At 30.5% G+C, this 18,012-nt stretch overlaps 1 protein-coding gene across 4 annotated transcripts; it reads right to left on the bottom strand.

The window, feature by feature from the left end:
• Window positions 1–231: 231 nt before the first annotated feature.
• Window positions 232–17,358, bottom strand: LOC131845974 (protein argonaute-2). 4 transcript variants are annotated; one of them, XM_059195152.1, is made up of 14 exons: window positions 17,070–17,358; window positions 16,541–16,875; window positions 14,756–14,956; window positions 13,941–14,184; window positions 13,300–13,522; window positions 12,740–12,985; window positions 11,923–12,088; window positions 11,535–11,656; window positions 10,924–11,108; window positions 10,421–10,587; window positions 9,359–9,507; window positions 8,023–8,200; window positions 6,286–6,477; window positions 232–5,887 (listed from the first exon to the last, which is right to left on the bottom strand). In XM_059195152.1, exons 1-14 carry the CDS (start codon window positions 17,086–17,088, stop codon window positions 5,579–5,581), a joined length of 2,736 nt encoding a protein of 911 aa, XP_059051135.1. In that variant the 5' UTR covers window positions 17,089–17,358; the 3' UTR covers window positions 232–5,578. The 4 variants fall into 4 exon arrangements, with proteins under 4 accessions (XP_059051135.1, XP_059051132.1, XP_059051133.1 ...); XM_059195149.1 differs by having other exon boundaries at window positions 9,326–9,507; XM_059195150.1 differs by having other exon boundaries at window positions 11,535–11,659.
• Between the last annotated feature and the right edge of the window lie 654 nt (window positions 17,359–18,012).

Raw genomic sequence — 18,012 nt, forward strand, 5'->3', positions numbered from 1 at the left:
ATATTTACACAATAAAACTAATAACTATTTTCTGCATTTTGAGAGGCGTTTGAGGCGGACCAAACACAATCGTCAACTTTATAAAGCCACTCATTCATAAATAATCATATATATTAATAAAATTCAAAATTCATTGTGAAATTAAAATATTTTTATACGACTATTAAAAATTGGCATTTGCTTTTAATATAAACAAACTTAAGACCATAAGAAGATGCCACTGCGGCTGCATTTTTCATATTTATTTCAGTAGCATAGACGTTAATTTCTTTTGTTAACCATCAGCTGCAGCTGCCAATTTTTCTCTAAATATTACGAGCTGTCGCCGACTTAGATAAAACAGTCCATTACACATTTAGCTAGTAGGCAAACAGTGGAACGATTAATTAACAATTCTCCATTATAACGGATCAAAATCAATAATTTTTCAGTTTATTACAGATTTTCGGAACTTTGAACAGATTTAACAGTTGCCATTGGTAACTGTACCATTTAGCCCCTATTTATAACCCTCAACTGGCGTATAGACAATTTCAAACCAATTTTAATCAGTTATAATTGATAATAAATAATAACATAGTCATATACTTGCCCCAGAATTTATTAACACAAAGGCATTATGAGCATCTAGCGCATTTGTAACTTAGTAATCACAATACATAATAAGTAAAACTACATGTAGGTCCTTAAACGTCTTCGCTATTACAATCATTTCTGTGCTATAAGAAATTTTTCAGACCTTGGAGTGGACACACCTGCACATACTAGTTTAAGTCCTGGTAATTAATCTATACTGGATAACTTCGGATTACCGTGAAGAATATATATAGGCACATGTATACGATACGTTTCTTTTTTACTTTATTTATTTAGTGTAAGCTACTTCATTATTAGACTAATATATTTTTACAATTAAGAAAAATATGATCCTTTCTCCTTTCCCTTCCTAAACCATAGTCGCCCTGGTAGTAATTTCAATAATATTTTGTAGGTGTATACCAGCTTTTTTACGTAAAATCTTTCACGCAGGAAAGAATTATTATGTAAATGTAGACACAAACACAAATATAACGCGTGTTCCTAATGCGTGAATGACGTGACCGTATAAAGGCTATGGACGATGTGTAGGGTTGGACCTCTTTACTGCATTTTCAGGGAAAATTATAATCCCTTAGAATTTATTGTAATTTCAGTTCGACTATGTATTGTAGGCATATAACTTTTCTACGAAAAGCAAAATAAGTCATCCGTTATATTTTATTTAGGACTAGATGGACGATATATCCAGTTCTTATTTTCCATATCATATTTCTTATTGTCTTATTGGTACAAGATTGGTACTGTATATTTTCAAAAATTTTAACAAAACAATCGATTTATAACCTACCTAATAATAATCATCCCGCACCCAGATCCGTCAACAGTATAATTATTTGTGAATATCTGTTATAAAATATGAATACCTCTGTGTTCTTATAATTATTACAAACTAAACTAATTTATAAGCTTAGTAAATATCAAATCAATATCATTACACTATATTCTTACTTACATGTAGGCATGTGGCATTTGGTTACAACAAGATAGTTAAAAAATTACAATTATGTTAATAATACAATTAGTTTTAGTCAAATATTTGTATTGATATTAGTAGTATCAGCTAGACAGAAACAGATATAGGTACGTCGTAAACTAAAGCCAATTGTTCCAATCTACTAATGTGTGTTTACAGTCACAAAAATATCAGAACCAGAATTATATTTAATGAGAAAAGAATACGGAAATTATATATTTTTTTTATTTATCTTGTATGCAATTGCATATTCCATTTGTATTTGTGCTAAAAGAAAATGTACATAATAAAAGAATATTATTAATCAATCACAATGAATTTTGAATATAGACGTTTCCTCTATTATATGCCGTATAAATGGCGCAGCTGTATATTACGCAATCTGAACAACGATTATATAAACAGTAAATACATTTTTATATTCTTCTATACATAATTGGACAAATCTAACACAACACTACCACTTATGTTAAAAATGTAGCGGCAACAGTTTGGTGCAAGACAGTTCTTAAAAACTACATGCGTAAGCAAAATTCACTTCATACTATTAAACTATGAAGAACTAGCAAAACTTTATGAATAACATGAAAAGGCATTATTAAAAGTGTCTATCATCTTTTTAATAATGCCTAGTCTAAACTAACATTTATTTAAGTGTTAAAGCAATAGCTAAAACAGAATACACTACAATAATATACCTATCGTGTCTGAATCAAAACTGTCTCAATTCTCATAACTTTTCTAACGAATAACACAAAGACAATGCCTTTAAAACTAAATGGACATTAAAACTATATGAAGTACGATTGTTCTGAAGAAAAAAAGAGATCCTATGAATAATAATTCAAAATTTAGGTTTTAAATAATTTCTAAGTCTTCTAAAAGACTCAAAATAATTTTAATAATCAGATATATTCGTCTATAAATATATATCATCTATAAATTTATTGTTATTTCCTTAACAGTGCTGGTTGTGAGACATTAGACACATATTGCATTATTTACATACTCATACTATAAATGCAAAGACAAAATATACTTTCATTCTTGTTTCAGATGAACCAAGGTAACATTTATTTAGATCATCGATTTATAATGATTACTGGTCCTTATTCACAATAAATAGTGTATATAAAAATAAAATAAAGTCATCAATGCGATGAGAAGTATATATAACAATAATAATTAAAAAAAAAAACAAATATCATTTGTTATGGTGGTATATTAATTAGGCGACGTTATAGATATTTATATAACTTTAACTTCTCACTAGTATTAAAAAGCTACATGTTTAGGACAACAAAAGTTCATTGTAGTTTTCTTCACAACTAAAAATAAATCTTTTTACATGTCAACCAAACAAATACTACGTGTAAATGTTACTCTTATATTTAATTCAACTTTCATTACCTTACACCACCATCGAGTTTCTTGATACTTTAAATCACTACACAATAAAATTATAACAGGAAGTGATTCACTCTACAATATATAACATATAAGTTACTTATTTTAAAATATAATTTTTAATTACATTACTTATTCTTTATTACCGATATTTTAAATTACTATATAGATTATTTTAATTATAACACTCACATTACATGATTTAAAACTATTTTGGTACCTATTTAATAAGGAGAGATATTTTATGGAGCAAAATAATTATATCTTATTTATTTGATAACTATCTTTTATTGGCTACTTTATTTATCGTGATTCACTGTATTTAGTCAAACACTATAGAACATATAGGCCTGACCTACCAGTAATCAAATAGCCGCTAAAAGCTAGAAACATCCTATACACGTAGATTTGACGTTAAAAGTAGATATAACATTAACAGACATTACTTTCATATTATCCCTTAAGTTTCGCGATTACCCTGCACGAAGAAATTTGGAATCTATTTTATTATCTATATCAAAATCTATTTTCAACCATACAATTACAAGCAAATTTATGTGAAAATTGTACAATATCGAAAAAATAGTACCTTCTCGTTCACGGCTATACAGCCACACCTATTGCACCCCTTCCTCATTTTGTGATTATCCATACTTCTACTGGTATTCTATATCTAAAATGACAATAACTGATGATCGAATCGTCTATTACATGACTATAATCATATGCACATTGTCCGTTGCGGATGACTATATTTAGGCAGTGTGAATTCGCTAGTCTAATCACTCCAGAGGCTCTATGCAGCGATCTGACGTAAGAATGTTACGACGCCAAAGGTCTATAAAATAAAATATATCCGATCTTTCTACCAATGTCTACAACTCCTCTTTCCTTGCTATATATAGCAAGCTGCTTTCTTGATCTCAGGTTACTAATATAATTCAAAATTGTCTATGATCTATTATTAGAATGTTAATTACAAAAATTATATACGTGAAAAGAAAAATATATATAAAAAAGGAAGATTTATGACTTTGAGAGAAATGACAGTAACAGAAACAAATAAAATTAAACTAACCATGTATACATATACTTTTAAGAATTGTATTCAAAGTTTTGAGAAATATATTCATTGTTTAAATATCATGTTGTACTAATGCGGGCTAATTGCATAATTTACTAACACGATAAAAGTATTACATATACATAGCCAATTCTTTCTTTGGAATTCGTCATTCATGGTTCAGATCGAATGTGATTACAAACTGATACAATAACACACTCAATAGTCATCAATGTTGTTCACACTCTGTAAAGCACTTGTAAAGTTCATATCCTCAACGGTTTTATATTTTATGAGAAATCTTACTCAAGCCGACTGTACTACTCTTTGGTATTCTTAGCTGTATATCGTGAATTGCCATCCTGTTACATAGTAATTGAATGAGCTGCAACTGCGATACAACCAAACACATATATTCCAAGATCGTTAATTTCATCGAAGCATTCTCGCATTCTACAGTCAAGTGTCTATTACAAAAGTAATGGGTGTACACGAGATAATTGTACATTGTCCGTTGAAGATATATTTATAACCAATAATTATTCGATATATATTAAAGGAGCATTGAATGTTTGATTAGTCATGTTACCTTGAAGAACTAAAGTTAATATCACTGATTTATATTGATCTTAATTTACTGAAAAATGTAAATTGAATAAATTATTTCATATACTTTATAAATTCTGACTTAAGTTTTGGCAATATCAAGACCTAGGCCTCTCAACGCAGTTTCACTTCTTCATTTTAAACGAAGTTTAAACAGGCAATAAAAATATAGGTGATAATAAAAATTGCACTACTAAAGACTACTATTACTACTATTGTATCTTAAAATGGAAATAACTAAGTAAAAAGTTCTTAGAATACAGTGACAAGCTTATTCTGAAGTAATTATAGAAAAAAGGTTTGATTTAAGAACTAGATACTAATTGATATGACTGTCAGTATTGGATTTCTTTTGCGAATATTATCACAGAAAATATTTCGTTTGACATAATACATTTTACATCATATAAAATTTCATAAAATTGTAATTATAAATTAGTCACACCTGTGCACGCGTATGAAAGAGTCCTGTTACCACCTTATGATGCATATAAACAATAGTACGTGTGCGCAGATGTGAGGTATGCAATTATTGGTGATATTGGCGTGTTTTATCTATAAAGAAAAATATTGAGTATTTGTTGTTGATTAGGAGCGGCCTAGGCACACTGCTGGCATTATTATAGAAAGGGGCAAAATATTATTGAGTAACAATATTGCTTGTTAAGTACCATTAAAATGTAAAACAACTTGTTTACTAATAAATTTTTTAAGTCAATATTTATGTCTGAACATGTAAGAAAACATTATTAAAATTAAATTGAACTATTAAAATAGATGTGGTTTATCACGTATAAAATACATAAATCACGATTCATAGTTATAGTACGTAAACTAGTACGGTCGATCGGTGGCTGTTATATACACGTAAGTATTGCAACGCACCATTATCCTCTGTCCCTGTACGGGGTGAGGCGATAGAAGCGGACTCAGGCGAAGTACATGACCTTCTTGGTGACGGCGTGCACTGTGATGGCTCGGGCCATGGCGCCAGGCGTACGGTCCTCGCTGCAGGCTGATTGGTGGCTTCCTTCGCCTGAGTCGTGCTCCTTCTCCACTAGGTGATAGCGAGCGCGGAAGGCGACAAGATGAGCGTAGTAGGCGGGCGCGGGTATCGACACCGAGCGCGTGCAGCGAACGTACGTGTGGCACAGCTGATACGTGAGGCACTGCAACTCGTCCGAGCCAAAGTGGTTGTCGTCCCACAGCACGTGGTAGTGGGACGGCCGTGACGTGCCCTAAGGACCACATAACAGCGTTAACATTCGTTGAACAAACAACCCGAGGCTGATTTTGTAAATAGAATGGATATCTGAGTCTTAACTATATCAGCAACCAACCACTTTACTTTTTATACTGAGTATCGATCGAAGTGTTAACATAGACAGTGAAATTACAGATTTTGCTGTTGTTCATATATAAAGGCGACAGATACCACATACCATCAGGTGGACAGTCAGATTCTTTGCCATTCCAATTACAAAAAATATTAAACATTCCCTAACAATTTATGATCTTGTACATATATTAGATATTACTATTTACAACATTTGCCATTTGCCTAAAGTAAACAAAATCATATATTTATACGACCGTATGTAAAACAATTACAATAAGAAATCCTCTATATACTAACTTGTATTCCTTGATGACTGCACAGATAGAAGTCGAACTCCGTAGGGTGAGTAATACCCAAATCGACGGTAGTCCCGGCGGGGATATTACCCGACTTTCCAGACTGTTCTTTTTTATCTGCGCAAAATAGTCGAGTGTGGTGACGTTTTTGTACTACTATGAATGTTATACCCGGCTTATATTCAGCTTCCAACTGTAAATAAAAATACGTTTAAATAATACAATATTTGATATATTTTAATATGTTCAATACTATAATAAAGTTGTATATAATGAAGATGGCGCACTGTCTGATTGTAACATTAGTAGGCTATGAACATCGGCAACATGTTACACATATGCAAAGGGCAAAGGTAACACTTTTATAAAGATTCCTATGTTATTTAAATCGAATATATAGTTTTCTTATGCCATAGTATTTTTTAAATTCATACATACATTTGAATCTTTTATATTATTACAAAATGAATAATAGAAAAGAATAATGACTATCTTTATTATTTTATTTTAATTAAATCGAATAGAATAGAAAATCCTTTATTGAAATAAACTTAATTTAAGCTTTATAAATAAAAAGTCTCTGAAGTTTTGTTTGTTTCAAAACTTCACAGAATAATAAATATTGATTAATTAGATCAATTTCAACGTTATGAAGTAGATATATTTATTCTAATAAAAATATATGTTTTCATCATAATTGACTAATATTAAAAATATGAATATTAGTCTGTTTGTAAGTTCTTGGCGCCTTTACAATTTCACTAATTTTCATGAAATTTGCTACATTCATCATACCTAAAGCTGATAGCTAAAGATCTTTGTTCAGTAAAAAGTAGTCTCCCCAATGTTTATGCCTGGTCACGAAAAAGAAGTTGAGGCCAAAGTTAGAAAACAATTACAAATATTTAGAAAATGTTATATTTCAAATTTAAGCTGGCACCCCAAAAGTTTCCATTCTTGGCACATACAGGTGGCATAACACCTGTATGGTTAATGTCGACATAGTTATAGGTCAATGCCCAGCACATCGGATTAAATATACCGGGCGTTGACCTAATCGTATTTACAATAGTCACGCAAAATATACTTCGCTTTTGTAGCATTTCTTATTATCAATATATTCTTGGACTATCCTCACTTCACTACTTAATAATAACTACGTGACTAACCAGTCGTGAAGAAAAGTTACTATTTGTAACATTGTATGATACAACAGATATTTTATTTGATTTAATTTGAAATTAAATCAAATAAAAAATAATTAATGCATGTAGGGCAATTTAGCCCCTTACGTACGTCGATTTTTTTTGTATTTTAAGAACACTGTGACAGAACTAAGCCTTTATAATTTGCAGTACAACATAGGGGGCCCCATATAAATTACGTTCTACGAATTTCGTGATTTATTGATTATGTGATGGCTCCTTAGTGTAAAATTTCAACTACAATAATGCATTACATGTAGTTTATGGTCGTGAAAAATGTTGAACACTTAAATACCTCCGCATATACAATATACAATACCTTTTTTCATATCCTTCCCACATTGTTTAATATAAATTTGTGAATTTAGCTCATAACGATTCAAACCTATATGCCAGTAGTTGAATCATGATAAAATATCCTGTATACTATGCAATATCGAATATTTAATCAATTTAGTGTGATTTGCCACTTACACACAAAAGATATATATTATATTCGCTTATGTCCAGAGGATATATTATATTTAACTGACCTTTATACACGCTTCTCGTACAGCGGTGAGTTCGTGCTGCAGCACTTGCAAAAACTGTCCCTCGGAGATACCGTCGCGGTACATTATGATACGATGAGGTTTGAAGCCGCCAGTACTTTTGTAGAACATTATTAATAACTCCTGTACCATGCTACTCATTTCGTGTACTATTTCTTGCCTAAAATATTTTTTAATCTTAGAAACAAATGTCACAATATTAACTAAATATTGTAAAGATAATATTACATATATGTATAATATTACATATATTACATGATATTGGATAAATTTTACATATTTTTTAAGAAAACATACTTATGTAAAGCTATTCAGACTTTGTATGGTTCCTTTAAATTCCTAGGAAGATTTACTAGAGGCTGGTCAGTTTCACACTTACAACTACTATATAATAAAATAAATGAATGTCTAAGATCCAGAGACACTTAAAACTCATAGTTGTATTCTGTTAATAAATAGTAACAGATATTTTCAATAATTATTAAATAACTAACTTAGTATATGGCCTCTAACAAGATAAAACAAGTCGCTGGTTCTCGGCTTATTTCTTCTTAATCACGCAACGGATTTTGATACTATTTTCAATGTCATTTATAGAATATCTATTGAAAAATTTTTATATACATGTATAATAAATTAAATACCACTACCGTTACATTCATATACACTGTACATTCGTGCAAAGCAAGGGCAGGTCGCTAGTATAAATATACCAATTACAAAGTTTATAACCAATAACAACTTTATATATATTTATTTATTGCGTGGTTATGTATGGTCGTAGATAATGCGATGTAACAAATTTCCAGCTGACTAAAGCTCATGCAATAGCATGTGGAGAAATTCTCAATCTTTCCAACCAGTTACCATTAATCTTGTAATATACAAGATAAAAGTGTAGTAAGAACTTTTATTTGTTTCTTACAAGATTTATCGTAAAAACAATGTAAAAAATTGCATATTTTTATTGAGTGCTTCTAAAAAGTAGACAAATCTTACTAGAATGTCGAAAAAGTTTTTATTTGGCATTTAAGGGTTGCTCAATAAAAATATATGCATTCTTTAAAATTAAGATACAGAAATTAAATCTTATCAAGCAATATTATTAGAATATAATATAGATTGTGTACACTTAACACAATCTATACCATATTTCAAAATCATCAAGCGTGAATTCCGGATAGGAAACTAACGGAAGTTGAACTTAATTGAGGAGTGCTTGTAAAATTAAATTTCTTAACTAAAAGAATATTTATTCTATAACAAAAAAAATGATGAAATATACCTGATACCACTATCAGGTATGTTCTCGATGTACCTGTGCTGCTGCACGCGCACTGTGGCGGCGTATCGTGAGGGGTGTGCGTCCATGGAGCCCACCACGGCCGCGATCGACGGCTTCTTGTTGTCGCCCGCCGGCGGGTGCGTCACGTCCACGCCCAGGAAGATTACCGGCTCATTGAACACCTACACATTAATAAACAATTTATAGTACAGAACTAACTTAAATCAACTACTACACAGTGATATACAATAGTAAAATTTGTAAAAGGTTCACAAAATGTAAACAGCGAAAATTTACGAACAATAGAAGACAAAAATCACACTCTTTCGAAATATAAAAGTCTAGTTATAATGTCTTCTATTAATAACGTACAGATATAAATTTAACAGTGTTCCAATAAATTTACCGGCTCATTGAACACCTACACACCTATCAAAAATCAATTTATATTACGACAATAACTTACAACTATAACTTTCGATAAGTCATCTGTTAAAACCAAGCTTGCTTTAGGATTATGTACTAAGTATATATTCATTAGGTACATTTTTTTTAATATTATCGAATAATTATGAATTTTGCTTGTCTTTTAGTAAAGTAAACTATTACAATCTTTTATTTAAATCCGTTGTGATTGTTGTACATTATCATCAATAGTACAAATATTAGGCTTTGTAATTTCATTGCCATAAAATTTATGATATCAAAATGTGTTCTATTAGTGTGCTTATAATAAATAAATAAAAAATGTAGGTATTAAAATATTTTCATGGTGCAAATTGTAGGTACTTATTTAATGTAACACAACCCTTCGTATTTAAGTACCCCTTGTCAAACATTTACAATAGGAACAAGCAGGTTTATTAACACTTGATGCTAATGTCAAATTACATATTCACGAAGCAATTTCGCCTTGTACCTCAATGTGTATGTTCTACTTATGTATCTCACTCCAACATATACATTACTACATATTTTGTCTCTTAAATCGATATCTTTACGCTTTATTAAGATCTTAGTATTAAATTTGCTAGTTGTAATAATTAAATATAGAATCAGAGATAAGTAAAAGTAATATAGAATATATTATTTCACCTTTGGACGTAATGACGGCACCAAAATAGAGTTAATGCCACCAAGTTTAACATTTATTTTCAAACACAAGTTGCTCAATGTCTGAGGAGATGTTTTGTTTACATTCTTAGCTTGCACACATTGTGTCGCCATTCCTAGTACTGTGTCACCAACTCTTTTTACTTCAGCTGAAAACATTGTTTATATGTATAAAAAGTAGTAGTATTAATGTTCAAATAAAATTTAATAAATGTCAATAATTATTATTACAAACAAATAATGTTCTATTGCGTTATGTGATTTTATTAGCCATTTTTGAGGAAATTCAAAATTAATTAATATAATTCATGCAATTTAGTAGGGTAAGTTCAAAATAAAATCTTTAACTCTGATAAAGCACAAAATAGTGTATTGCTATTCTGTGCCTATTATAATGTTCGGTGGCTAAGAGTATATTTCTCTGATGTAAATCTCTGAAACCAAAGTACTATTAAAGAACAATTAAAATAATAAAAAATATATACCGTAAACTGGTGTCTTCCCCGGCAGTACGACAACTACAAGTTGCAACTGTACAAACGTAGACTTAAGATATTTGAACATGGGTTCCACCTGGTCTGGACCCGTTGCGTATTTACAAAAGCATGGCTGCCCAATGATAGGCATCCCCGCGTCATTTGAGATTTTTTGTAATTGCTGTGTGAAATTTCTGTAAACAGGGTACAAAACAGAGATACTAAAAAAAAAGCATTGTCCTTTCAATTTTTTTTAAACAGTATGGCGACATATTAGCGTAACATTATAATTACCAAAATAATATATATAAAAGTATATAGGTGGACACTTGTACCTTATCCAAATACTTCTACTACTATATATGATACAAGTCTTCCGATTTTTAGAGTGAGGATATTATAACCTGATAAGCTAGGATTACAGACACCATTATTGTGCTTGATAAATAAGCACAAATAAAATAGTGTAATGCAATTGATCCTTTAATCCCAGAAATTCTAAGAGTTACATCATAAAGTTTATTAATATGACACCAATATAACAGATATGGGCATTGCTTTATTTTGCAGTATTGGGAATTAATAATAATAATGTCTAAGTAGATATTTAATTTACTTACTTTAGGGCATCTTCTCTGACTGTCCTTTGAGGTGCAAAACAAGCAATTGCCCACACTCTTATTTCAACTCCCATAAAGAACTGTTTCCCTCGCATATCCCATACTCCTTGATTAGGGAGTGCCTGCTAAATAAGAATATAAAATAAATTATATTTTAATGAAATTTTAAATATGTTCAGACTATAACAATAAATAGGCTTACAAGTATTTTTTACAATGTATTATTATTGTGTGCATAACAATGAAAATTAAAATTAGTGTTCATGTTTATGACACAATTTAGTGATGACTAAAGAAATCAAACAGGAAGTAGTAAAGCAATTATTTTAATTATTATTATATTATAATATCACATACTTCTATTTCTATAAGGATATTTCACATTTACCTGTCCGCCAAGTGAGGATACCCGGCCGCCATATTGAAGCTTGGGTGGCGGTAGAACGCGTCCTCGAACCTCCATCATGTTATTTGATATTGTTAATCCAAATTCTTTCACATACAAATCCGTGTTAAAGTTAGCTCGTCGCACCAAATTATTAATCTCTCGCTCTCTGATAACAAAATTAAATATTTTTCTTGTTAACTTTCCCTTGTCATTTAAGATCAGTCCGTCAGCAGATATTTAAGTGTATTATTCCACTTAAATATCTACTGACAGATTCTTGGTGTAATAAAAAGATAAATAATGGGTTGGACATAATTGATGAATTATATTGTCAGATCCCAGACCTCTCTTAATCCCACTCTATGCAACTGTGATACGTGCAGGTTACAGTTCTCATAATGTATATATTAAGTGCTAACTTACATATAGGACATTACTGCACCCAGCAATGAACTATTCCCTTTCCTTTCATACATTATATCCATATAACAGATTATTATTAGATTACAATAATGGATATTACACAACTGTTATCTATTATTTGAAATTAACATGTGAAAAAGACTAGAAAATAATTTTGCAGGTGGAATAACATTCTACATGCTTTTTCCATATATTTCTTTTTAACTAAACTTTAATATTTGTTTTTAATAATATAAATGTTCTGATTCATTCATTACAGCAATTCTATCATAACTATGCAGTAGCTTAGTGTTCCCAACTGATTAAAATTTGGGTACTGTTTTTCTACACTCACCTCCCCTACCATATAAGGCAATTCTAATTACAATTCATTTTATATGAAAACATAAGTTACCTATCAGGGGCAGAACGCGCTGTCGCTTTAATCATAGTAGATGTTTGCATATCTGTAAGTTTCTTAATACATCTCTGTCCAGGTACAATATTGCAAACTTCCAATGGCAAGTATGTATGTTTGTGTTCCTGTCCTACTTGTAGGCATGGTAAATGTGGATATCTCAACTTCATTTTGTATTTGTCCATGAAATATTTAGACACCGTACATTCAACTGTTTGACCATTTTCAAGCTGGAGAGGGAAACTGGAAAAAAAATTATGTATAAAGTTTAAAAACCTAAAAAGAATAATGCCGCTCATTGACTTCCCTCTATGGCATTCTAAATTATTTTCTGCTATTCTAAATTATTTTCTGCAACAACCCAAATATAAATATATTTTTCAAAATGTTATCAAATAGAAAATAATTTAGAAAGTCATAAGCAATTTATAGTGATGTGAACATTAAATTCAATGTTTATTGAGAAAAATAAAAATTATTAATCTAAAGTAGAACTAAGAAGTAACTATAAACAACTTCAATAAATGTTATGTGTGATTTAAGAATCATCTACTTACGACTGCATCTGTGCCGGTCTGCGTGTTACATTACAAACTCTGTACTTCCTTTTCATTGCTCCGCAGTGCGTAATCTCAATCTTAAGACCTTTTATTTCTTTAGTAAATTTCACTCGCTGTGAGTCTGTTAGTGGTTTTCTTTGGTCGTTAATGTCCCTTATATCTAGGACTTCACACATAAACTCTATAACAGGTTGTGCTTTGTAAAAAGCTGTTGCAGAAACTGTAATTAAAATATTACTGGGAATTAGTAATCACATAAAAAATCGTGACTCTATTCCTTTATTAAGCTTTCAATAAAAATGGTTGTAGGAATTAGGAATGAGTAGGATTTGCGACTAAATGTTGTTAATTATAGCTCAACATATAAATCGGCGCAAATATACCTCAAAAGAGGGCAACTATTAATTTAGTGAAAATTTTACAAGTGCCATAGTAATTACTTTGTTGAACTATAGCTCATAAAGAGTTTTTATTTATTGTCCTATGATCACGATCAATAGAAAGCAAAAAGGGTACAAAAAGGGTGTACCACTAGTTGATATAAATAAATAGATATTTCGCTATTTATTTATAATGAACTAGTTAATTTTATTAAAAATGTAGCATATTGATCAAAAAGATTCAAAAGCATTACACACCATCAATATTTAGCATCATTTTCCATTGACTTGGTCTTACAGACTGATGGAAACCAAACCAAACTTCACGTCCTCCTCCTAGGGGATGGTAATATCCATCAGGTGATGAGAAAAAAGAACGGCCAACAGGTGTGTACATCATAGATGGCAGATGTCTCATTACCACATCCAATGCCAATATGGCATCATAGGGTATCTGCCTGGTACGACCTTCTAAAGCTTCTTCCAAAGCAAATAATGATACCTAAAATATGTAAATAAAATTAATAGGAGTAGACATAACAATATAAAAAGTTAAATTATTTTATTAAATAATTTCTGCGATTATGTGTCTATTTTCTAACTCAAAAATCAGTAGTTGAAGTCAGATTAACATTTTGAGGGTTCCAAAGAAATAATGTAAAGGTTTCTGTTTTCCTTACATGATATTTATTTATCAAATATGAAACCTTTTATTTAGACCAGTAGAAACCTTGAAAAAAGGCTTTATATTAATTAGATTAGGATTATCTTTGTTTATATTAAAAATGAATATAAAATAATACAGATAACAATGTTTGAATACCCCAAAATTATGTTAGTTAATTAGTATTTTTTTTTCTACCACTTTATCCTAGATATTTATTAACCAACTTATAGCAGACAATGTAGTAGGCTGTAGCATGAAAAAATGCAGACCAATACCATCAGCAATATTCATAAATATTAATGTATAGAATGTAAGGGGATTAAGCCCACAAAAATTAAATGATCATACTTCAAAATGGACTATTTCTAACACAAAAAGACTCATACTGTGATATATTAATATTTACCTGAGCAAGCCATTTAATGGTAACCCGGAATACTCTATCCTTTCCTTCTCCAGGTAGTATCACCTCCAACTCAACTCTGTCATTCCCAATGGGAAGAGGATCCCTTGTATATAAATTATTCCTGCCATCAAAGACAGGTTTAAGAGCTCCAAAAATTTTATTGTATGCATGTACCATAGTTTCAACAATTTCCCTATTAACCTAAAAAATATTAGTATTATATCAATCATCAAAGATTGCCAAATGACTACTACAGCAATAAATAGATTAGCAAATTACACCTGGATTTTACACACAGATTTTAATACTCTACTGATAACACAGTAGTTTAAATAATAAACTACAAAATGCCTAAATAATATTTAAACCATTGGTTTATCCATATAATTATGAAGTACACTAATTCAAATTCAAATTCTAATGAACTGTTAAAAACATTTAAATACGTTATCCTTTTGTATATACATATACTATAAATAAAATAACCAAACTAACATCAACAAACACAATAACATAACATAACATCAATCACATTCATTGGACAAATGTATTTTGTATTGTGTGTGGACCAAACCTGCAACAGTTTTGAGGTGAGTCAGTGTGTTAAACTGCTACATCACCAAAGTCGTCCACTAATTAAATGCAGCACTATTTCCGATATGATGGCACTGTTACAATTTGTCTCAAAAACACATTTTATAAAAAGTGGGAGATTATTCAGAATAATCCTGTGAGAATAGGATTCATTTAGAAATTAACATCAGTGACAAATTAGTCATATAAACATTTATTATTGATTGGTCACTATAAAATTGATTAAAATTAATAATGATTTAGTATAGAAAACAAACATAAATGGTCATCAATACATTATTGTTTCTATATACTGAGAGTACACAAAATTACTGGATCTAATATTAAAACACGATTTTTTTCTAATTACAAATCTAGTTTAAACACTTACGACCTTATTACGAAAAGATAAACCTGGTTTAGCACTAGTAATAAACCATTCACCAATGTATTCCTTATTACAAAATGAAGTTTATCTCTAAATCGTGATTCGTCTATGGTCTAAAGTTAGACCTGCGATGCCCCTAGTTTAACAGTGGTCTAAATGCAAAAAATCAAACTACATTTTAAAAATTGTATTTTAAGTTGTTGTTTTTCGAAAAATATTTTAATTAAATTAAAAATATATTAACTAAAAACATTTAAAGCTAATTTTACGATAATAAAAATATATAAAAGACGGTATTTGTTATTTTTTCACTCATTTGACTTTGAAATAGTCACCATTCGCATCGATCCAATAAAAATATCCCGCAGTTCCTTTTCTCCGTATAGGACTCCTACTTGTAATTTAAAACAGATTTTCAGCCTAATAGTACATTAACAAATATAATATATTAATGAAATAGTTATAATGAAGACATAGAATAATAGAAATAAATTTATTTTTAGTTTATACATTTTTATTTGAAGTAATATTATTTTTGATCTTTTCAGTTTTCTGGTAAAACGGAACGTCATTGTATGCTAACAGACATGATTGACTGATATCTGTATGGAATACATAATGAACGATTTAACTGTAGTACTAAGTAGTCCTCTGTTAGATCTGGATTCGTAATAATGTTAGGTTTATTCCAAGTATTAACTTTAGGAATGGTTTAAACCTCGACCATTTAGACCACGTTTCGTCCGAGTTTTAACAGATTTTTTGTAATAAGACCGTTAGTGTAAAATTCTAGTTAATATATATAAGTACATGTAAATATTTACCTTTCTTGGACACTTATCCGGTTGTATGTTCACATCATAATGATGGACAAACCCTCTTGGCATAGTGATTTGAAAGTGGTTGGCACGTAGCATTATAGGTCTACCTTCATGACCAAGATTTGGGCGACGCGGGCACGTTAATACAGGTAAATCTGGTGGAGGCACTGCAGCTGGTGAAACCAAGCCTATGGCTCCTGTACCAGTGGCCACTCCTGGGGATGGGGCCGCCGTAGTCGGGGCTGTGCTAGACGCGACGGCTACAGAAGCCATTGTTCCGGCTGCAGCGCTCACTGCTGCAGCACTGACCGCGCCACTGCTCGTCTCACTCGGAGCAGCTAAGCAATATTTATTGGACAATATATTAAATGTATAGATTAAACCATAAATTCATTAAATTATTCAGTCTCATTAAACTATTATGAAATAAAATAATACGAATGTCCTAAATTTATTACTACCACGCTAAATAGGGCAAATTACCCACGAGTCTTTGTCCACTCTAAGTGCAATTATTTGAATGGTAAATTACCTTGACCAACGGGATACATCTTGTTCTCAAAATTGAACAAATATGTCGTGGAGAATGTTGATATTATTGTACAGAATATAACCAGCTTCCAAAACGCGTGGTTTAATGGATAGCTAGTACACCACCATAATCATTGCCATGTTATGCCATCTTCTTAGTAATAGAAAATTATTGTCTTTATAACTTTAACAAATACTATTAAGAGAAACAAGCAATAACAACTTTAAATCACAAATATAGAAAACGTTGTATCATATAATTGATAATTTATTTTATGTACAAAAATAAGGTCGGGACGACACCAAAGACAACTATGAAAACGATGATGTATTGCCCTAGAAAATATTTGTTTCTTCAAGCACCACTATAGTCGTAATGTTACCATATTTTTGGAATATATATAAGATTTAGAAAGATATTGTTGGTGATGAAATCGATGATGGAAAAACAGATTATGATTCAACAAGATGTTCTCTTTTCTAATCAAGTAATATTCCTAAAAATCGTTAACCTAGAACCCTATTAAGGGGTTCTTACTAAACTATTTTTTTGTTCCCGTTTATTATTTTAGATTTTTTTTATTAATGTGTACGTTTCTTAACCCTAAAATGATGTTATGTCTATGAAATAAGTGTACCGTTATTAAACTTTGATTACTTAAAATCGATATTTTCTCCTTAAATAGTTAGAAGACTTATAAGTATTGTATTGATCTTTAGCGTTGTGCTTGAATTAATGTTACTTTGTTGTCTTGAATTATTTGCTCTATGGAATGCTCTTAAATTCCGTCCATAGAGTTTGGACATAAATTCTATGGAAGATTTTAATGAAGAAATAAAACACTATGGATTTGAAAAAGCGCGGGAACTTTCAAAGCGACTACACGTATTTTTTTCGCGCTAGTTTTGGAAAATTATATTTTATTGAGTTTTTTAATCAAAAC

Source organism: Achroia grisella, unplaced genomic scaffold, assembly GCF_030625045.1.
Source record: "Achroia grisella isolate CSIRO2021 unplaced genomic scaffold, CSIRO_AGI_Agris_v1 utg487, whole genome shotgun sequence".
In the NCBI taxonomy this organism is placed as follows: domain Eukaryota; kingdom Metazoa; phylum Arthropoda; class Insecta; order Lepidoptera; family Pyralidae; genus Achroia; species Achroia grisella.

Excerpts from the sequence above, each read along its gene's own strand:
- LOC131845974 (XM_059195148.1), bottom strand. Across the intron at positions 11,109-11,534 it reads GTCAGAGAAGATGCCCTAAA|AAATTTCACACAGCAATTAC; the intron begins GTAAGTAAATTA and ends CCCTGTTTACAG. Across the intron at positions 8,201-9,325 it reads ATACCTGATAGTGGTATCAG|GCAAGAAATAGTACACGAAA; the intron begins GTATATTTCATC and ends AAAATATTTTAG.